The 22,871-nt window shown below is 36.7% G+C and overlaps 1 protein-coding gene across 1 annotated transcript in view; it reads right to left on the bottom strand.

The window, feature by feature from the left end:
* LOC111143962 (coiled-coil domain containing 66) overlaps nucleotides 1–22,575 on the bottom strand; it is a 68,149-nt gene extending 45,574 nt beyond the window's left edge. The window contains exons 1-8 of the mRNA XM_022497999.1: nucleotides 22,502–22,575; nucleotides 20,833–20,897; nucleotides 20,185–20,210; nucleotides 11,547–11,991; nucleotides 9,275–9,440; nucleotides 8,994–9,097; nucleotides 7,147–7,268; nucleotides 6,602–6,703 (exon numbers count right to left, since the gene is read on the bottom strand). Of these exons, the coding sequence (XP_022353707.1) occupies nucleotides 6,602–6,703; nucleotides 7,147–7,268; nucleotides 8,994–9,097; nucleotides 9,275–9,440; nucleotides 11,547–11,991; nucleotides 20,185–20,210; nucleotides 20,833–20,897; nucleotides 22,502–22,512 (1,041 nt within the window). The 5' untranslated portion in view covers nucleotides 22,513–22,575. The remainder of the gene's footprint in view (nucleotides 1–6,601; nucleotides 6,704–7,146; nucleotides 7,269–8,993; nucleotides 9,098–9,274; nucleotides 9,441–11,546; nucleotides 11,992–20,184; nucleotides 20,211–20,832; nucleotides 20,898–22,501) is intronic.
* Nucleotides 22,576–22,871: the final 296 nt, after the last annotated feature.

Here is a 22,871-nt window from a genome sequence, read left to right as displayed (position 1 = left end):
CTGGTCTAGGGAAGTTTTTTCTCTGATACCTATTAACAGCTATCTATTCGCTGTTTTCTTCTTCAAAAAAGCATGTCATTCAAGGTTGTATCTTTATAAGCTATTCGTAATCTTCTATGTCAGACTTTCATTTAAAAATTCTATCTATATTTGGGACACCTGGGTGGCTCAGTCAGTTAAGTGTCTGACTTTGACTCAGGTCATGATCTTATATTCCTGGGACTGAACACTCCATTAGGCTCCACACTCCATGGGTAATTTGCTTGTCCCCTTCCCTTTCCCTCTGCCCCTCAGCCCACTTGTACTCCCTCTCCCTCTCTCTCAAATAAATAAAAATCTTTAAAAACAAAATTACCTATATTCATGGAGTGTCCCCACAGAGATTTCTTCTCCTTCCTGTGATTTCAATTTATTTCATTACCAAATCTTTTTTCTTTCCTTCTACTGTATTCTTAGTTTTCTACTACTCTCATCTTGGGTCTATTCTTGTATATGGATTTCCTAAATCACTTCAAGTCGTTTGTGGAATAAGATAGGAATAAATAAAAACTAAGTCAGTGTTTTCTTTAAAAATTTCCTAATTCACAAAATGAGACATATTTCTTATTTGAGATTTTTCTGAGTACTCAGCAGGAATATCTCTCTTTCTAGTGTGAATATTTTCATAGTTTCCATTTTTCCCTATATATCCCTCCTTGAACAAAGACCTATCCAGCCTACTGTTACAGGTAGTCAGGATGTGTAAGTTACTCTTAGTGCTCTCCTGCACCTGTTTAAGTGTTAGTATATTTGGCTCTTATTCTAAAACTGGATGCACAAGTCTGTGAAGTGCCTAGTATACTTCTTGGAGCCTAACAAACCTTTAAACAATTCCATTTACTTATTCTAGTTAACCATTAAATCTTTTTGGCAAGGCCAAGAGACCCTCCTAGTTTTGAATAAGGAAGGTCTCTTTCTAGGGAGTTCAATTTTGGAGAACTGAGATACAGTTCCCTTGAGTCCAAGACTGCCTGTGTAGAGAGGAAAGGCCATACTGGCTCATTTTGGTCAGGCTGCAGTATTTCTTTGTCCTGAAATAAGGCCATCAATGGATTGGGACTAAGTTATAACTTAGTCACATCCCAGTTCTGCTGTGGGAAGAGCCTCACAATCCACAAACATTATTCTCAAGATTCTGAAGTAAACTGACAAGAGAAGGAACATAATGGTTATATGTATTCCATTTTCATTCTACTGGGTTGTGGACTATATTTTTAAAAACTCTTGTCCTGGGTGCCTGGGTGACTCAGTTGGTTAAGCGTCTGCCTTTGGCTCAGCCCCACATCCAGCTCCCTGCTCAGTGAGGAGTGTGCTTCTCCCTCTCCCTCTGGACTTTTCCTGCTCATTCTCTCTCTATATATAAATAAATAAAATCTTTATAAAAGAAAAAGTCTTGGGGTGCCTGGGTGGCTTAGTTAGTAGGGCACTGCCTTCAGCTCAGTTCATAATCCCAGGGTCCTAGGATCGAACCCCGCATCAGGTTCCCTACTCAGTGGAGAGCCTGCTTCTCCCTCTCCCTCTGCCACTCTCCCTGCCTGTGCTTTCTCTTAAATGAGTAAATAAAATCTTAAAAAAAAAAAAGCTTGTCCCACTACTGATAGAAATCCATAAAAATTCATGAACTCTAAACTATACTATACTATAATGTGCTGTTTCTGGTACAGGACATGGGTAGAAATGTGTTTTGTATTATCCTTTATATCCTTTTGCATGCCAGAAATACTACATAGTATTTTTTACTCAAAGTAAAAGTCGAAAAAGGAAATTATTCATACATATTACCCAGAAAGATCCACAAGTTCATGTGCCATAAAATAATCATCACCCTCAAGATTCTACACAAGAAATAAAATGTTAGAAATAAACAAATACAGCAAAGTTGCAGGATACAAAACAAACACAGAAAAACTAATCATATTTCTATATACTAATGATGAACAATCTGGGAAAAGGAAATGAGGAAAGCAATTCCATGTGTAATAGCACCAAAAAGAATAAAATGCCTAGGAATAAGTAGGCAACAAGTTGTGTACATGGGAAACTACAAAACATTGCTAAAAGACATTAAAGAAGTCACAAATAAATGGAAAGATACTGCGTCCATGAATCAAAAGACAGTATTGTCAAGATCACCTAGAGCAGGGGCGCCTGGGTGGCTCAGTGAGTTAAGCCTCTGCCTTCAGCTCAGGTCATGATCCCAGGGTCCTGGGATCGAGCCCCACATCGGGCTCTTTGCTCAGCAGGGAGTCTGCTTCCCCCCTTCTCTCTCTGCCTACTTGTAATCTCCATCTGTCAAATAAATAAATAAAATCTTTAAAAAAAAAAAAAAAGATCACCTAGAGCAATCTACAGATTCAAAGAAACCTCTATGAAAAACTTGCTGTATTTTGCAGAAATGAAAAAATCTACCCTAAGATTCCTATGGTATCTCAAGAAACCCTGAATAGCTACAACCATCTTGAAAAAGAACAAAAACTGGAGAATTAATGCTTTTAAAACCTACTACAAAGGTATGATAATTAAAACAGTGAGACAATGACATAAAGAGACATACAGAACAATGGACTAGAATGGACAGCCCAGAATTAAATACTCCCATAAACAGTCAAATGATTTTTGACAAATGTGCCAAGACCATTCAACTGGGAAAGAACAATCTTTTCAAACAAATGGCAGAGCAAACTGGATATAAATGCAAAATATGGAAAAGAAAAAACATCCTGTTTCTTATATTACATACAAAAAATAACTCTAAATGGATCAAAGACCTAAACATAAGAGCTGAAACTATAAAACTCTTAAAACTCTTAGAAGAAAACATAGAAAAGCTCCCTATCAGATTTGGCAATGATTCATTAGACAGGATACCAAAAGCACAGGCAACAAAGGAAAAAAACAAAAACAAAAACATAAAATGGACTTCATCAAAATTAAAAGCTTTTGTGCATCAAAGGGCTCTATCAAGCAAATGAAAAGGTAAAATGAAGCATGATACAAAATATTTGCAAATAATATATCTGAATAGGTATGCAAAATTTATAAAGAATGCCTACAACTCAGGGCGCCTGGGTCAGTTGGTTAAGTGACAGCACTGGGCTCAGGTCATGATCCTGGAGTCCCAGGATGAGAGTCCCGCGTTGGGCTCCCTGCTCAGCGGGGAATCTGCTTCTCCCTCTGACCCTCTCCCCTCTCATGCTCTCCCACGTATAGAAATAAAAATTAAAAAAAAAAAAAAGAAAAAGAAAAAAGAATGCCTATAACAATGGAAAAAAAAATTTTTTTCAATGGGCAAAAAAACTTACAGATACTTCTCCAAAGAACATACAGAGATAGCCAATAAGCTATGAAAAAAATCTTCAACATTACAAATTATTAAAGGAAATGTAAATCAACACTACAAAGAGCTACTACTACTTCACACCTATTAGAAGTCATCTATTATTTAAAAACAAAAAGTTGATGAGAATGTGGAGAAATGAGAACCTTTGTGCACTGCTGATGGAAATGTACAATAGTGTAGGAACTATGGAAAAGAGAACAGTAGTTAAACATAAAATTATCAATGAAAATTGGTAAACGTCTGGGGTGCCTGGGTGGCTCAGTCAGTTAAGCCTCCAACTCTTGACTTCAGCTCAGGTCATGATCTCAGGGTCATGAGATCAAGACCCACATGTGGCTCCAAAATGGGTGTGGAGCCTGCTTAAGATTCTCTCTTTCTGCCTCTGCTCCTCCACTCTCCACGCTCCCCCTCATACCCTACGAGCTTGCATGTGGTCTCTCTCAAAAAAACAAAGATTTTTTTAAAGATTTTATTTATTTACTTGACAGAGAGAGAGTACAAGTAGGGAGAGTGGAAGAAGGAGAAGCAGGCTCCCCGCTGAGCAGGGAGCCCAATGTGGGACTCGATCCGGGGTTCCTGGGATCATGACTTGAGCCCAAGGCAGATGCTTAACCAAAAGACCCACCCAGGCACCCCACAAAAACTCTCTTTTTTTTCTCCCTCTTCTTAAATAGAAAAGAAAATTGATAAAAGTTTAACCAAAAAATTAAATATAAAATACCATAGGATCCAACAATTCCACTTATGGGTATATAGCCGAAAGTACTAAGAACAAAGCCTCAAAAAGATTATACATAATGTTCATAGCAGCGTTATTCCACAGTAGCCAAAAAGAGGTAACAATTCAAATGTCCATCAACATCTGGATGGATAAACAAAATGCAATTGTTATAAATACAATGAAATATTATTTAGCCTTAAAAAGGAATGAAATTCTGATACAGTGTAGAACATGGATGAACCCTGAAAACATTAAGATAAGTGAACTTTGTCAGACACCAAAAGGCAAATATTACATAATTCTACTTAAAGTTATTCAGAATAGTCAAAATCACAGGCAAATTAGAATGGTTTCCAGCAGTCGGGGGGGAGGCAGAAATGGGGAATGTTTAATAGATACAGTTTCAGTCTGCAGAGATGAAAAAATTCTGGAGGTGGACAGTGGTAATGGTTGCCTGACAATGTGAATGTACTTAATCTCGCAATACGGCACATTTAAAAATTATTAAAATGGTAAATTCTATGTTATGTATCTTTTGCCACAATAAAAAAATAAAGGGTGAAAAGGAATAAAAATAGGGGGCGCCTAGGTGGCTCAGTCATTAGGCATCTGCCTTTGGCTCAGGTCATGATCCCAGGGTCCTGGGATCGAGCCCCACATCAGACTCCCTGCTCGGTGGGAAGCCTGCTTCTCCCTCTCCCACTCTGCATTCTTATACTCCCTTTGTCACTCTGTCTCTCTGTCAAATAAGTAAATAAAATTTAAAAAAACAAAAGGAATGAAAATAGAATTTTTTACTGGCCAAATGCAGAACTGTGGTATGGTGATAGCAATAAGAAACTTAAACACAGAATAGTTCAAAATTACGCAGTATAAAAGAATGTTTGGGCTGAACAATATAGGGAGAATACAGGGCCATTCCACTGGGGGAGGACGTGTAAGACTGACAATCAAGAAAAGAGAGGAAGGAAAGCTGTTGAGATGACAGACCCGTAACAGTCTCATAGCCCCAAATGGATCTGCTTTGTTAAGTTATAAATAGAGTAAACCTTCATCAAACACTTGCTATTTGTCAGTCACTGTTCTAAGCACTTTATATGCACTACCTTGTGTTTTAACAAAATTGGCCTTGGTGATTCTGCCTGTAACCAAATTTCTGCTCCTCTTAATTACATGAAAAGTTTAACTTGATATTCAAATAATATAAATAGTTCTGGCTATGGCTTGGATTTCTGAAACCAACTGTTTTCAGACATTTAAGAAGGGGGGGTTTTTAGTTACACAGTTAAATTCACTTCCCCTCAATAGCATCTCTCCAATATCTTACCACATGCATATAAAAATGCATAAAAACTATATTTAAATACTATGAGGGTGAGTAGATAATCATATTCTTTAACCACAGGTTGTCCAGCCTTACATTTAGTGTGTATTTTACTTTTTAGTCTTTCTCCCATCCCCAACTCCCATCTCTATGGCAAAATATAAATAATTTTATTGGTTTTTTTGTATTATAAAAAAAGATGCATGCTAGCATTTAAAAATATATACAAAATGTAAAAACACCTAAAAATAGCCTCAAATGGCTATTTGTTTTAGCAATCATACTATGAATTACTCACACATAATAACCTTAAAAATAGTGCAAATTAAGCAATAAATAATATACTAACATTTCAACATAAACTTTTTTGCAAACTGAAAATACCTTAGTATCTTTAGTATTAAAGATTCTTCAATCTTAATGTTGAAATGTAAATAAACTAACAACTGATTCCTACCAACTTCATGAATAGTTTTAGCTGCAGTTTTTAGTAGTATTTGCATGCATTAAATTTTAAACTTTACACTTAAAATTATCACGCAGGGGTGCCTGAATGGCTCACTCAGTTAAGTGTCCAACTCTTGATTTTGGCTTGGGTCAGGATCTCAGAGTGATGAGAGTGAAGCTTGCTGAAGATACTCTCTCCCTCTACCTCTGCTGCTCCCCCACTTTAAAAAAACTTATCCTCCATAACAACAACAACAAAAAAAAACCTATCATCCAGAACTGTAGATTTTTGCAAAATGTCTTCTATCAAGGCTAATTTATTGCAATTATCAACAACTATAAAACTCTATGATATAGGCAGTCAGCTCTATATAGAGCAGAACAAACAGCCATGAAAGCCATACAAACAATCTAACTTGGAGGGATTCTATAACAAATCTACCAGTGCTGAAAATGTCTCCCGTCAGAATCATTCCCTTTAGGTTACTATACTATTTTCAGAATACATTTGTTAAAAGCAAGTGTTCACTAGGAAGGAACAATTACTATATGCATATAAAAGAAACAGTTCATAACTTTTTTAAATTTAAGGAGCATAGTGCATTCAGTAAAAATTAACCAATAATTAAAAATGAGAGTATTAAGGTCCACTCTTTCAAGGAAAATAGGTAATATAAAGATCAAGTATTAATGGGCTTATATATTCAAAGTAGTGACACCTATGACTTACCTCTAAAATCTGACTAGCTCTAGGTAGTGGGTGCCCATCAGTCTGGACCACTGTTATCTGACTGGGAGACTGTGACAGAATGCTGGAAGAGCTAGCACAAGTCTAAAAGAGAAAACAAGGGTACTTTTTCTCTGTGTAATATTAAGCACAGACACAACTTAAAGGTCACTAAAACACTACCTAAGGGACACCTGGTGTATACTTATGCTTGATAAGCAATCACTTATGTTTGATATAACCTTGTGGCAGATACCACATGGTCAGTGTAAGAGTTTCGTGGTCATCTAAAAACTTGCAGAGCTCTTTTACAAGAGCCTAAACAAGGTGCCTCAGGCCTCTACAATTACCTACATAGTAAGACAATTTATAGAATGCAAATAGATACTAGATGAGGTCATAATTAAATTCAAAATACAACATTGTTTTACAGTAACATAGGAAAGATAATTTTTAAAAAGCTTTATGATATAAATATGGCTTAGCATTTTAAAAAGTAAAATTAAGATGTCTTATATTCCATAAATGCTTCATTTTGATACTCTTACCTTAGGCTGGTCAAGAATTTGAAATTTTTCCCATACTATTTTATCACTGTCAAATTTTTTCCAAGGATTGTTCCATTTCTCAGAAGCTTCTTTTTCTTTCTTCTTTAAAGCAACCTGTTCATCTGTAAATAATGTCCTTTTTAAAAAAATGTAAAAAAACTGTAAAAAACAAATCATGTAAACAAATCATGACCTTCTTAAAGAGCGGAGATTCCAATACAGATCTAATCAAAATTGTTTTTTAAGGAGATTAACTCACAAGACAGAGAAGAATTTTAAGAGATATGGAAAAAAACATTTAACCAGAACCAAACTTAAGTATAGCACAATGGCTATAAAATGTTTATTATAATTAGCAATAAAAATCAAGGATCCTAGAATCAAATCCAACCACTTCCTAGCTATGCAACTGTGGGCAAATTGCTATTAGCATTCTTAAAATTCAGTTTCTTCTGTAAAATGTGAGCTAGGGTCTAGCTCAAAGTAATATGTAATAAATATTAGCCTCTGTTATTCATAACTGCTGAAGAGTAAAAAAACCAAAATCTTGTGTTTAACAAACTGATATAAAAACTAGGCCTGAAAGCATCAGTAGTTCTTAAAAATTCGGAGATGTATAAACTTAAATTTCAAGAATATTAATGAAAGCGTTACTTCAACAAAAAGAGAGATCAGTTTTTAAACAGGATCAAATATAAGAAAGTAAATTTTTTACATAATAAAGCATAAAACACTTCAGTCATTTCCAAGTAGTTCCATCCAACTTCAGAAGTTTGGTATTACAGTTTGATAAGCAAAATTTGTATTCAAAGAAAATATTTAAAACTGAAAGTATGATATACACACATCAAATCTCCAAACCTTCAGATACTGCTACATTTAATTTCTTCAAACTTCTCTGTTACCTTGACTTCCAACACGAATTCATGCCTGTTTTCTTCTGCTTATCTCTTTTTTTCTATCACCTGTCTTCACAGTGTTATGACTGCCTCATAGGATTTCCTACTTGAATGGAGGGTAAAGCCCATTTTTATGCTTTTAGTACAGTTATTCTTAAGAAGTACAACTGTTGGGGCGCCTGGGTGGCTCAGTTGGTTGAGCGACTGCCTTCAGCTCAGGTCATGATCCCGGACTTCCAGGATCGAGTCCCGCATCAGGCTCCCAGCTCCTCGGGGAGTCTACTTCTCCCTCTGACCTTCTCTCTCAAGCTCTCTCTCACTCATTCTCTCTCAAATAAATAAAATCTTTAAAAAAAAAAAAAAAAAAAAAAAAGGAAGTACAACTGTTACTTCACATATTTTCCAAATTCTGACATGCAGACCATAAGTTTAGTCCAAGAAGAAGCAAGAGTTTCTTAGTTACTATCAATATTTTAAGACTCTTAATAGAAAAGATAAATTTTTCTGTTACAAGGTCTTTGGCTAAAAAAAAGCAAGAATCTTTAATGATTCTTGGTCAGAATGTTTTATTTTAAAGAATGAACTCTATTTTTAAATCAAACCATCTTTAAATCCATAGGATTTCTACAATGGAGAAATATGAAAATGGATTCTCAAGAAATGAGAAAAGTTTAGGAATCTTTGAGCTCCAGAATGATACTGATGACATTAAGGCTTATTGCTCACCTCTGGTCTTCTAGTACACACCAAGAGACTACCAGACAAAAGTCACAACCTAAAGGAATATAAAACCACAACACTTTCTACATATTGCAACAAATTAGTCTAGATGGTAAATGTTATAAAACAAAATTTTTTTATAAAATCATACTGAAAAAACCTATTTCAACCTTAATATATACTCCTTAAGGCAACAAAACAATAATAAAATGTATAACAATTATCTACCAAGCTCTTTTCTCCACTGGGCTTTTTTTGCTTCCAACAAGCTTCTGTCACGTTCTCTTTCCCCCAGAGTACTGAATATGTCAGCTGGTTTCCAAACATTCTCTCTAAAACAACACAAAAAAATAACAGAAATCTTGTTTCTATACAAGCTACTCCATAAATATTACGTAATAAACTTAAATAGCTTTCAGTCTTCAGACTGAAAATTTCACATGAAATTCAAAGAAAAGCAAAACCATTTTCACATGACGACTCCACAATAACAGATATGAGTTACATACATGGCAATTTTCTGCTCATACTGCTTAGATGTCTCTTGATTTGTACTTAAAACAGATTTATTTTCATCTAGGAGAGATGAAAGCGTCTCAGTTTTCTGGAATACTCCCATAATGTTCTCATCCTCTGGCTGATTGGAAATATCGTTTAAATGTAGATTGCCATGACCTAGGGGGTAAAAATGCAGGTTTTAAAATGAACACTAAAATCGCATGTATTACAATACCTTATTTTGGCATACTGCTACACACTTTAGAAACACTGCCTTACACATTAACAAAGTAATCACCTCTCACAGCAGTCCTTTAGTGGGTATTATGATTCCCTTTTGTCAAAAAAGGAAACTGAGCCCAGAGGTTAAAAGGTCCAGTGATACGACCATTGCTGTATAACCTCATGTGTCCAATATGAAAACAAACAACAACAAAAATCTTCTATTTACTCTTGCTAACAGTATTTTTACCAATAGTATAAAACACAAATCAGAACTTAAAGAATAATATAAAACACAAATCAGAACTTAAAGAATAAATGCAAATAGGTTTATGAAAAACTCATCACCTTGTCTTTATTTTTCTCATTTAGCTGGAAAATCAATGAAAAACCATCTCTATACCTCCATTATATCTATTCCAAATATTTCATATAGGCTCCTATTCTTGACTCAGAAATTGTTCTAGTTCTTCTTAATGTGCTAGTTTTCCCAATGAGGAGAAAGTATATATATATATACACATATATATTTTTTAAAGATTTTATTTATTTATTTGACAGAGAGATCACAAGCAGGTGGGGGCGGGGGAGCAGGAAGCAAGCTCCTCGCTGAGCAGAGAGCCCGATGTGGGACTCGATGCCAGGACCCTGAGATCATGACCTGAGCCGAAGGCAGAGGCTTATTAATCCACTGAGCGCTCCGAGGAGAAAGTATATTTAATATGCAGGTCACTGTATGATTAGACAAATTCTACCTTCAACTTTGTTGACATTCTCTCTCATTACATGCTTTAAGTTGTTATCTTTTGTTCTCTAGGCTACAATTCTAGCTTTAAAGACCCAGCTCCCTCATTTTACAAAGAATAATCTAAACCAAGACAAATTACTTCAACTTGAACACCTTGGGAATATACAGAAGCTACCTAGTCCCCAGATCATTGTGGACCTCCTCCTGGTGACTGTTAATGTTATTTTTATTTATTTCATTATTGCCTAACAAAATTTTAATGATGTTTCTATTCATATTAATTCCTTAGCTCAACAACACTAAAGAAATCAGAAGGCTTTTAAAAACATAATACAATGCTCTGGCTAATGAAACAGAAGACATGTAACATTCTTCTATTCCTTCCAAGTCTATATTTTCTTTTTAAGATTTTATTTATTTGACAGACAGAGATCACAAGTAGACAGAGAGGCAGGTGGGGGGGGGGGCGGGGAGGTTCCCCGTTGAGCAGAGAGCCCGATGGGGACTCAATCCCAGGACCCTGAGATCATGACCTGAGCCGAAGGCAAAGGCTTAACCCACTGAGCCACCCAGGCGTCCCCCAAGTCTGTATTTTATATTGGTTAAAAAGACAGTGCTGCCAATGCTTAGCAGGGATTAAGGGTCAGGAAAAGTACAACGCAGGGGCCAGGAAAATAATCCTTTTAAGCAACTCAAGTCAAATATTCAAAATAAGGTTTCTCCAATTTTCACTAGAAATACTATACTGATTTTTTAGAACATTTTATATAATTATTTTTTTAAAGATTTTATTATTTATTTGACAGAGAGAGAGAGAGATCTCAAGTAGGCAGAGCAGCAGGCAGAGAGAGAGAGGGGAAAGCAGGCTTCCCACTGAGCAGAGAGCCTGATGCAGGGCTGGATCCAAGGACCCTGAGATCATGACCTGAGCCGAAGGCAGAGGCTTAACCCACTGAGCCACCCAGGTGCCCCTATGTAATTATTTTTAATGTAAGTAAAGCTTTCTACATTTCGGAATAAGTACAACATCTTTTTGTACTAAGATCTTTAGTATCTTTAGAATCCACAGAACTGGGTTTCTTAAAGCTATTGTAACATGATTGTAATATTCTGAGCATTAACCTTAAAATATGGCATATTACAGCTATAAAAGTAATTTTGCATGAGAATATTCTCTAAAAGAATATTTTAAAAGACTGCTACGTGGTAAATTAGAATTTCAGAGGCACAGTTATGTAAAATCCAAAGAATGAGAAATTCTAAAACACATACTGGTAAAATTAATATTAATTAAAACTTCAGAAAAACCTTACTTTTTTCTTCCTTTCCATTTTCAATCAGGGAAACAGATCTATTTCCTTGGTTCACAGTCATCAAAATCTGTTGTAGTTGGTCTTGTGTTAGACACACCAAACTGCTCTTCATATTTTCAGCTGTGATGTGTTTTTTGCAAAGCTTCTGTTTAGCTACTACAGATGTATTTATGGTGTTTCTAGTCTTCTGTATATTGGGGGCTGCAGGTGAACTCTCTTTCTGGACATAAAGACAGTCTTTATCTATACACTGCTTACATAAATCCTTAGTGGGTGAAAAAGTCATACTATTTTTTTCGCCTTTTGCCAGTGAAGTTTCTGAACCCATTCTCTTCTTTTGCAAAAGTTTTCCACTCCTGATACAAGTATTTTGTGTTGATTTGAGAATGTATCCAGTTTGTTTTGTTCTTAAAGGACATTTTGCAAGCTTGGTCTTATTTCCCATCTGTTAAAACACCAAAAATTTATTCTTTACAATAGTCCATGAAAAATCAACAATTATCTTTATATAATCTGTGACGTCAGGCCTCTAAACTTTTTTCCATTTTGCTGTTAAGACACTATCTCCATGAGATACTAACATTTAACCTTTCCAAATCTTCACTTGAAAGCTTCATCAACAACTGGAAATTACAATTTTATTTCAACATAATGAATACAGAAGTTTTATTCTAGTTGTTACAGGACATCTCCATTCTACTTTGACTTTGAATCTCATGTCATGATATGTCACTCAGACCACCTCTTTTCTTTATAGATATCTATAGACCTGTGAGTTAGTAACGTAGGTTAGTTATTTCTTGAATAACTTAACTTGTGGGTCAATGTCCCTCTAACATAACTCCTATCTTAATTATTAGTGCTTTCATATCCACATAGATCATTCTTTCAATTTCCTGGCCTCTCATTTCCTTGAACTCTGCTCCTAGATTCTTGTCCTCCATGCTACCTCAGCTACTCATCCTCATAGTGATAGATTATACTAACCTTGTAACTATTCCTAACTACAATCCCTCCATAATCTGTTTCAAGAATGACCAACACCCAATGTTTCCCAGCTCACTTTTCTTGCATATCCCAATTCTGATAATTCTTTAACTCAGCTGGGATCTATGATCTATTTATCCTACCACCTTCCTCTTGTCCTCCCTTACCAATCTTAAATTCCACGATTAACCAAAACCACCATCACCCTGTATTCTCAACTCCTCTGCTCTAACATATATGCTTTGCAAATCCCCAGACTGGTAAAATCTAACTCTTCACCTACTCTGTGCCTGCACTCAAGAAGAAAAACACAAAGCCACAATATCTAGTTTCACCTTAAATATATAACCCAAAACAATTGTGCCCTTCATGCTACTTGGTAGTTACACATTTCATTCATTAACTCTCTCACTCAAAATTTTAACAATTTCAACTTTCTCCTCTTTCCCAAAACTAACACTTTCCCTTTCATACTAATTCTCAGCTGAAGATCTTGAATACTACTGCACTGAAAATCTTACAGAGAAGCATTCAGAAAAAATTTCCAAGTTTCTACCACTAAATCTGTACCAGGATCAGTACTCATACAAACTGCTTATACTCCTGTTACTTGTAGATACTCCTTTAATTCCTTCTTTCTCAGGGATCTTTCTCTAGCAATCCTTTGCTTTCTCCTGAACCAACTGTTTCTTTCCTACTAAATCACATCTTTATCATCTTTAAAAATACATGATACTACTTTTCCATCTCCCACAACCCCATTCCAGCCAAGCTTTCAACAACACCATTCCACCAAAACTGCTCATCCAGGTCATTAATAACTACATTGCAAATTGTGACTGTTCTTCAGATCATCTTACCAGACTTACTAGCAGCATGTGACACCGTTGATTATTCCTCCCATTTTGAATCACTTTCTCTACTTAATTTCCTGAGGACTCCACAATTCTGGTTCTTGCTGTTCCTTCTCAGTCTTCACTGGCTGGCTCCCTTTCCCCCAGACCTCTTAACAATTGCTTAGTCCCAGAATCTCTTAGCTCTCACTTGCCTCATTCACTTGTTAATTTCATTTACCCTTGTGGTTCTAAGTATTATCCATATGCTGATGACTCCCAAATTTGTCTCCAGAATGGACCTCTCCCCTAACTTGAGGTTCCATCTCCCTATCCAAACACTTCCACTGGGTTATTAATAGCCATTTAAAACAGCATGCCTAAAACCAAACTCTTGATCTCCCACATGCCCCTAAATAACTTTCTCCCTTCATTTTTCCCATCTCACCTACCCATGACAAGAATTTTGGAATTATCACCTATTCTCTCATATGCCACACTTTCATCAGACCTTGTTTTGCTCCATCTTCAAAATATATCCTAAATCTGACCACTCCTGAAAAACTCTTACCATCCCTCTACCCGAAGACATTAGTTCTTGCCTGAATTACTGAAAAGCCTTCAGATTTTCTTGCTTCTGCCCTTGCTCCCCAATCTGTTCTCAACAGAGCGGCCACAGTGAGTACCTTAAGAGGTTAAGTCAGATCATGCGCTTTCTTCAAACTTTCTAATGGTTTCCTATCTTACTTAGGAGGGAAAGCTGAACTTCACACAATAACCAAAACAGACCTAATGATCTGTGCTTTCTTCACACTTTATCCCCTTATCTGATCTCTCTGATCTCATCTTCTATCTCAGCCTCCAGTCATATGGGCTTCTTGGCTATTCCTCGTATTCATAAGGGACTCCAGTTTTAGGCCTTAGCACACTAATCAATCCCTCTAACTGGGACACCCTTCCTTCAGATTCTACATGGTTCATGCACTCAACCAACATCACTAACTCAGTAAGGTCTTCTCTCAACCAACATCACTAATTCAGTAAGGTCTTCTCTGACCATCCTATTTAAAATTGTTGATTTCCTCTTTTTTTTTCGGGGGGGAGGGTAGTTGTAGCAGGTTTCTCACACTCTCTCACACTCTCATCTACCTAGCATACCCTTTTCCAAAGACTACTGTGCACCTGTAGTGTGCCTCTCCCCCTTTCTCTCCTTTATTTTTCTCTATACCACTTTTCATCTTACTCCTTTTCCAATGCAAACTCCCTAGGGCAGAAATTTTTGTATACTTTGTCCACTGCCATCTATAACCCCAGTACAGAACACTGAGTGGAACAGAGCAGGTGTTCAGTAAATTTTTTATTATCCTCAACTATACCATTTAAAAACTGAATTATCTTTCTCTCCCATACTTGTTCCCTCTTTCAAAATATCCCATTTCTGTGGCACTGTTTTCTAATCTCTCAGACCAGTAAGCATGGAGTCGTCTTTAACTTTATCCTCCTTCATGGACTTCTTTAGCTTATGCACAAGTATTGGTCATTTCTTCCTTCCAAATATCTTTTTCTCACCATTTACAGGATTATAAGCCTAAATTCAGGATTTCATTACAACATTACTAGATTACACCCTGCCTATCTCATATCTTTCCTCTATTTAATTCGCTGTACATTTTGGCAAACCCAATTAAACTAAAATAATTCAACGGTCATTCAATCAAAATTCACTGTTGCTTTTTATGTGCTCACCAATATGGAAAAGTGCTAGATAAAGATTAGTAACATACTTGCCGTCAGAGAGTGAGGTAGATGCCACATGATTTTCACCCAGCTTACATCCCAACTCTCCTTGTCCTTTGTAACTTACAAAATATATAACCATACTTAGACCAACAGCCAATCCCATTTCACCCTACTATTCAAAATGTACCTGTACTATCAGCCACAAGATCTGCTTATTTTCCTCTTCATCTCATCTACATCTTATTTGTTCCTGGCCTTAGGCTTTTAATAACACCAGTATCACAATGGAAAATGCCTTTTTACCCTCCCAACTTATGGCTTTTTTTAAGATTTATTTATTTACTTTAGAGTAGAGAAGGGAGGGATCGAGGTGGAGGGAGAGAGGGAGTCTCAAGCAGACTCCTCAATGAACACAGAGCCCAGCGTAGGCCTTGACCTCACAGCTCTGAGGTCATGACCAAGCCAAAACCAAGAGTGGGGTGCTAAACTGGCTGTGCCAACCAGGTGCCACTGAGGTTATTTTAATACAACTAATTCTCTAAGAAAGATGGGAACCTCAAATACCTACTGTAAATTAGGCTTGGTAGGAACTGGAATGAGCTGAAAATCATTTTTCCATCTAAAGGAGGCAGCCACAACTCAGAACCAGCCTACACCTCCAAAGAGGAATTTTAGTCTACTTACTAGATTACCCAATATTTCAAGAGAACCAAAAAAGCAGATTTACATTAAATTTTCCAATTTTTAGATAGTTCACTCTAGTTTTTGGAAACCACTATGTGGATTAAGCAAATTATCAGCAGATTGCATATAGCTTACACAGCTGAGCCCTACCTCCTCAGTCTCTAACTACAGCTACTGTGATGTCACCTTTCTCTGATTCACACTGGGCTTTTTTTGGTCACTGATAGTTGAACATTTCATATCTCTAATCAGTTGCTCATTCAAACTACTAATAAGTACAATGCATACCATTAACATATCCTGAAAGTCTCTCATTTCTGTCCCTTTTTTCCCATTTCACTAACCACTACACATATTCAGGAATACCTAAGACTCTCCTTGAACTGTAACTGGTCCATGACTAGTCTCCCCATTATAATCTGTCCTTCACCACACTGTCTGAAGCCCTTTCCTACAACACAAATTATACTGTATGGACTTCTTTTCAAAAATTCTTTAATGCTCCTATACATAAATCAAGGAAGTTCAAACTGAGTACACATCTAAACTCTGTAAGATTCCCTTCCCTCCAAGCTTTATGTTCTACACTTCCCCCAAGATACCCACTATTCCCCAGATGCAAATTATGCTATCTTGGTGTTTTGCTATTTTCTAAGGTTAGAATATACTCCCATACCTACTTACTTATAAATATCTGCCTCACCTTTTAAGTTCTAATTAAAATGTCACCTCCTTTTACAAAGCTTTCCCTGGTCCCCACAAACTACAAAGAGATGCTCTTTGCAGTGTTCTCTGCCTTTTATAGCCCTACCATGGCATACATTATATTCTACTTTATTGTATAGTTATTTACCTGACTGATAACCCCACATTCAGAAAATAAGGCCTAGGCTTTACTCATTTTTCCCTCTCAGTCACAGAAGAAATACAGACAAGAACGGCACTCCACTAAAATTTTACAGCTTTAATAAATCCTTGTTAAATAGAAACCTACTAACTGGAGTTCTAATTTAAGTAGAATTATCCCACCACATTCCACTTACAAGAGAAAAAAATATACAAAAAAAAAAAAAAATCTTCTAAAAATATTTAATAAGAAGGGGGAAAAGGGCAATGATCTGGCATGAGATCCATACATATTCAGCTCAAGTCTGATTACTTTTTGGGGGGCGGGGCCCGGGAAAGGGAGAGGGAGAATCCCAAGGAGGGTCCACACCCAGCTCAGAGCAGGGCTTGATCTCACAACACTGACACCATGACCTGAACCAAAACCAAGAGTGGGATGCTTCAATGATTGAGCCGCCCAGGCAGCCCCTGATAATTTTTGTAGCTAAACAGCAGGGGGAAAAAAAAAATGAATGGAGCCAGCAAAAAATCATGACCTACCAAATAAATATTCAATCATATTCAGGTTACTTCATAAGACAAAGCAATCTAGCCCAAATAATTCCCCAAGCGCTTACTGGATCAGATGAATTTTAACAGATCGAAGAATAGTCTTCATGTCTCAAACATTTTTATGTAGCAAGCTGGCTCTTTTAACTAGTTTTAATTCTACCAATATTTTTCATAATATAAACAAAGTCCAAAGCATCTGTTTAATATTGGCTGAGTTTACCATTTATATGGGGCCAGGATCCAAGGCCAGAAAGAACCAGAGAAAAGTAACATTTTAAATTATAAAATATGCTACCTAACACTAATACTCTATACACCCTTTAGTATGTCACTACTCTGGTTCTCACATGTAGAAATACCTGTGGAAAAAAATTTTAAATGTTTAATATTTCAACTAATTTGTGAGACAAATGCATAAGCGTTTGGAATTTGTAAATTACTCATGACACTGAATCATTAATATTTCTTTCATTTCTCCTCCTATAAGCTTAAGAAATTGAGCTGGTAACCATTTTTACTTTATACTCCTTACACAGATTCAAAAAAATGCAGAAGGGATTTTGAAAAAATTAAGAAAGTACTCTGACCACACGTGTTTAACTTGATGATGCGAGTTCAGTCGTGTTTAAAGAAGACACTGACAATGACAGTACTTCAACCTGTGAGGAAGGGAAACCACAAACGCGGACAGGTGCTGCAGTCACTCAGGAACTTCTCCCAGCAGAAAAAGAAAAGCACTATGAAAATCCACCAGTAACTTATGGAAAAGAGAATCTAACATATAGCTGGATAACTGAGATCTGGGAGACTGAAAAACAGATTTAAGCAAAAAAAGATAAGCACTACTCTTTTTGGTTTTTTTTGGTCTTCTGTAAAGAGCAAAGAAAAAAATGAGGAGGATCTTACCAACCCCTATAAATACGGGAAGAGAAGCTACTTAAAATAGAATCAATATAGAAGGGAGACTTAGGTTCCATCAGTAATTTTTTCCAGCTTTATTAAGGTATAATTGACAATTAAAATTTGTATATATTTAAAAAGTGTACAACTTGATTTGATATATGCATACACTGTGAAATAGTCACAATCAAGCGAATTAACATATCCATCACCTCACATAGTTACCATCATCAGTATTCTGAAGTCCCCAAAGCAAGAGGAACAAAACCAAACAATTTGCTCTAAGAGAGTAAATAATTTAAGATAACATCGGCTGAGACACATTATTTTGGAAAAAAGAATCCTAGAAAAAAATATTTCTAGACGACTAGCAAAATCTTGTAATGATTTTATCAGAAACCATCATATGTTCTAAGTTGGTTAAAAAGACTGAAATGTCTTCACAAATGTGGTGGCTACAGCAAATCCGTTAAAGACATAAATGGAAGGAGGGGAAAAGTGAAAGAGAAGAGATCAGGGGAAGATGGAAATCAACTATGACAAGCAGCTTTTTATCTAACATCTCAAAAAGGGGTGCAGTATTTGCTAATGTGACTCAAATAAAATAATTAGTTGCAGTATTTTAATAGAGCAGGACCTGTGGTGCCTGGGTGGCACAGTCAGTTAAGCATCCAACTCTTGGTTTCAGATAAGGTCATGATCTCAAGGTCCGGAGATGGAGCCTAGAGCTTCAAGTGGTGCTCTGCACTCACTGTGGAGACGGCTAAGTCTCCTCTCCCTCTGTGCCCCCCACTAAAATAAATTTTAAAATCTTTTTTATAATATATATATATATTTTTTAAAGATTTTATTTATTTGACAGACAGAGATCACAAGTAGGCAGAGAGGCAGGCAGAGAGAGAGAGAGGAGGAAGCAGACTCCCTGCCGAGCAGAGAGCCCGATGAGGGGCTCGATCCCAGAACCCTGGGATCATGACCTGAGCCGAAGGCAGAGGCTTTAACTCACTGACCCACCCAGGGGCCCTAAAATCTTAAAATATTTAAAAAAAAAAATAGTGCAGGACCAGGAAAAATTATACAATTTGTATTGTGACTAAAAAAAAGCAGACAAGGTATATAGCTATATACCATATTTAGAAAGAAGTAACTTTTACAGGTAGCATGTGGAATTACTCTGATTATCATCACCCACTTATGCTGGATACTCAAGCAACTTCACCTTGATTAAACCTGGAAAAAATAGCAAAGCCATCAAGAGCTTAGAGATGAAAAGTACACCATCCAAACTGAGCTCTATTCAAGAAACGCAAAGTAAGACTTTAAGATGCTACAAAGATAAAAGAAAAAAGAGGACAATAGTGAATTTGGGGGGAGTTGAAATTTCTGCTGATACTAATCTAAAAATGGAAAAAGAAATAGGGAATAAGAAAAGTAGGATATCAAAAAGTTGTTAAAGTGGTAAAGGCATTGTGGGTTGCTGATAAAAATAATTTAAAAGGAAAATTATCATTAAGTTCAAGTATGATCTCTTAAAGGAGAAAGCAAAATGCATGTATGAATTTGTGAATCAAATTCACCATTCTGGTGTGGAAAAATGGAATTTGAGTATGAAAAGAAAAATGTTTTCATTTTAAAGTGTGAATATATATTTTTAAAGATCTCAGGAACTGCACTGAGTTAATGTTATATGCACTGCATAATAACTACTAAATCTACATTAAAAATTAAACAAAATTAATAATTCACTTCCTTAGTTACACTAGCCACATTTTAAGTGTTCGGTAACTACACATGACTAGTGACTGGTTACCATCTTGGAAAACACTAATCTTAGAACATTTCCATCATCACAAAAAGATTTATTAGCCAGCACTGACCTAGAGAAAGAGGTTCTGTATGACTTTTTAAACTGAAAAATTATGATCCCATTTCTGTGAAAGGACCAGCCTGAAAGCAAGAGAACAATAACTTCTCATCATTATCTCATATCCCTTATAATATACTGACAGGAATTATTTTCAAACCACTGTAAAAAAAAAAAAAACAAAAAAAAACTACATTTTACATTCAAGAACATGTCAGTTCATTTGGCTTACCTTCACAGAATTTTTTGATTTACATTCTACAAAAGAAAACAATAATTACTGAACTATCAAACAAAAACATACTAAGGCAGTCATAAAAGAAAATTTTTATTAACATTGTTTTAAGAAGATATTTAGTAGAAATATTAACCCCCAAAGCATTAACTTTAGGTCCTGAGTATTCTAACTTTTAGAGTGTAGTGCAAGTATTTCTATTTCATTTCTGTTTATTTTCCAAGGTAGAACTATAAACAGATCAGAGAAAAAGAAAAGAGGACTACCAAAGTATACGGAGTTTTAAAATTAAAACTAAAAACTTTAGCAACTGTGGTCTTACTACAAATTTAATTTTCTATAACAACACATTTTACATGTACAGAACATAATTACATAGATTTCATCTAAATTATTCATTAGGCAACATATTAAACATAATATATACTGAAACATTAAGTTTTATGAATAAATACTGACAGTGGTAAGCAGTGATGTAATCTGACTTTACTTGGCTAAAAATAAATCTGAGAAAGTTAGCCAAACAGCTTTCCGCAAAGTACCACTTAAATATTACTCTATTATAAGGAAAAAGTATATTAAACTCATATAAATTTTATCTAGGAATTTAAAATTAACATTTTAGATTCTGATAACACAGCATACCATATGGAGATAATATTAACTTGGTTTTTCCATCCAACAATTCAGTTTCAAGCTTTAAACCATCTCTGCAAAATAAAAGAAAGTTGTCATTTTTAAGAAGCAGCAACATTTTAAATAGAAATGAAAGGCTCATTTGAATCTTGAAAGTAAATATGTTCTTTTGAATTTATACAGGAATCTTGTAAATAGTAAGCCATTCTTTTAATAAAAAGAATCCAATCCAAGATAAAACTAAACACTAGAGGGAGAAAATTCCTGAAACTTTCCAATAATGCAAAGCATTGTTATCTTTAACATGCAACTTCATTTTCTTACTGGTAAGCAACAATTCAATCATCATAGCATTATTTAAATCTTACAACTCTAGACTGGAAAAAATAAAAATGCTGTTACCAAAACTCCCCACCTACCTTAAAGGAGGAAAATGTATCTGTTTACCAGTTTCATAATGATCTCATGACTAACGCATTCTATGGCATGCTACAGCTTTGAAAGTGAACTGTAACACTGCCACCAGGATTATTAACTTTTTTAGCATACTGACAGTTCGTTACTATCACAACAACAAATCTGTAATAAACTTTGGCTGCTCTAATTTATTTGTGCATGTTCAATGCAAAAGCACAAAGTAACAGCAGACACTGCCAAGGAAACTTCAACGTAAGATTCTAATCAAAACCACTGAAAACAAAAATAGTTCACATTTAATTCACTGTTTCCTAAGTGGGGGGGGGGGGGGTATCACTAACCATCAATTGAGACAAAAGTGCTGTCCAAGAGACAGAATTAAATCCAGCGGGCCAAAGAAGAGAAAGGATGGGAAAGGTCTGACTGGCAAGAACGAAATTTGCAGGGCTACTCAGTAGAGGACATCAAAATACCCCAACTTAATTTGTCAAGATAAAATACTGGGGAAAAAATGGGTTTTAAAGGTTTCCCTGAGGCAGGGTTAGAACAGTTTAAGTTTACGTCAGTGAAACTGAACAAACAAAAGAATGAACCCGAAAAGTCTGTCTGTTCAGCATTACTGCACTGTAAACTCCTTCAGAGGCTGATGTCTTCTCTCTCTCCACATTCTAGAACGCAAAATTCATTTGCTAAATGACGTGCAACAGTCTGAATTTGGTACCTTTTTTTTTTTTAAATATTAAACTTCCCAGTGATGAAAACCCTGCAACAGTCCTTTTTACTCAACCGCTACTTAATGAGGGTCTATCAGGAGCCAAGCACTGGCAGGGCATGGATCCCTTAAGACCCGGTTCCTAGCATTCCGGGGGTTAAACTCATCTGGGCGCTCCGACAGCCTGAAAAGACACCAAAGCCAGAGGCGCTAAGTACTGGGGGCCTGTGCCAGGATTTCTCCCAGGAAGCCGCTAAGCTTTATCTCTCCATCTGCCCTCTCCGCTTATCGTCTCTTCCCCGTCACCACCCCGAGGTCAGTGACAGGGCGGAAAGAGGTCCCGGGCAGATGTACTCCGAGTTACGATGTGGAAAAGCGACGGCGGTGGCAAAGGCCGTCCCGGGCCCCTATCCCCTCTCCGCCTCGGGAAGCCAGGCAAAGCCGCTGAATGCGGTGCAAGCCGCGAAGGTGTTCCACAAAAGGCTCCAAGGGGGCAACCCGGCTTTAATCCCATCTTCGCTAAAGACCACCCTTCTCGGCCCAGCTTACCCCAGGTTCATGGCCTGACCTCTCGCTCTCTGCACAGGATGCGCAAACTCTGTATACGCCGGTTGCCGCCGCCGCTCAACAAGCGCTGCTCCGATTGGACAGAGTGATGCCGGCGAGCCGGAAGAACGGACCAATCAAAGTGGGGCGTGCTGGCGGGTGCGCTCGCAGGGGAGCGAGGGGGCAGGGGCAACTGGTGTTGTCTGCTGGGCCTTAGGCTCTCCACCCTGCCCTTTGGGTGCTGGGGCTCTTGGTTTCTCTTGTAGCACCCCGATTTCACTCGGAGCCCTCGGAGAAGTGCCTCAGCTCAAGTGTAGATGGCGAAAACGTGGAGAAACAAAAAGCATAAGCTTTTTAGGAAATGAACATTTTA

Source organism: Enhydra lutris, unplaced genomic scaffold (genome assembly GCF_002288905.1).
Source record: "Enhydra lutris kenyoni isolate GAN:26980312 unplaced genomic scaffold, ASM228890v2 scaffoldscaffold10, whole genome shotgun sequence".
NCBI lineage: Eukaryota > Metazoa > Chordata > Mammalia > Carnivora > Mustelidae > Enhydra > Enhydra lutris.
This window is presented reverse-complemented; position numbering and strand designations above follow the sequence as displayed.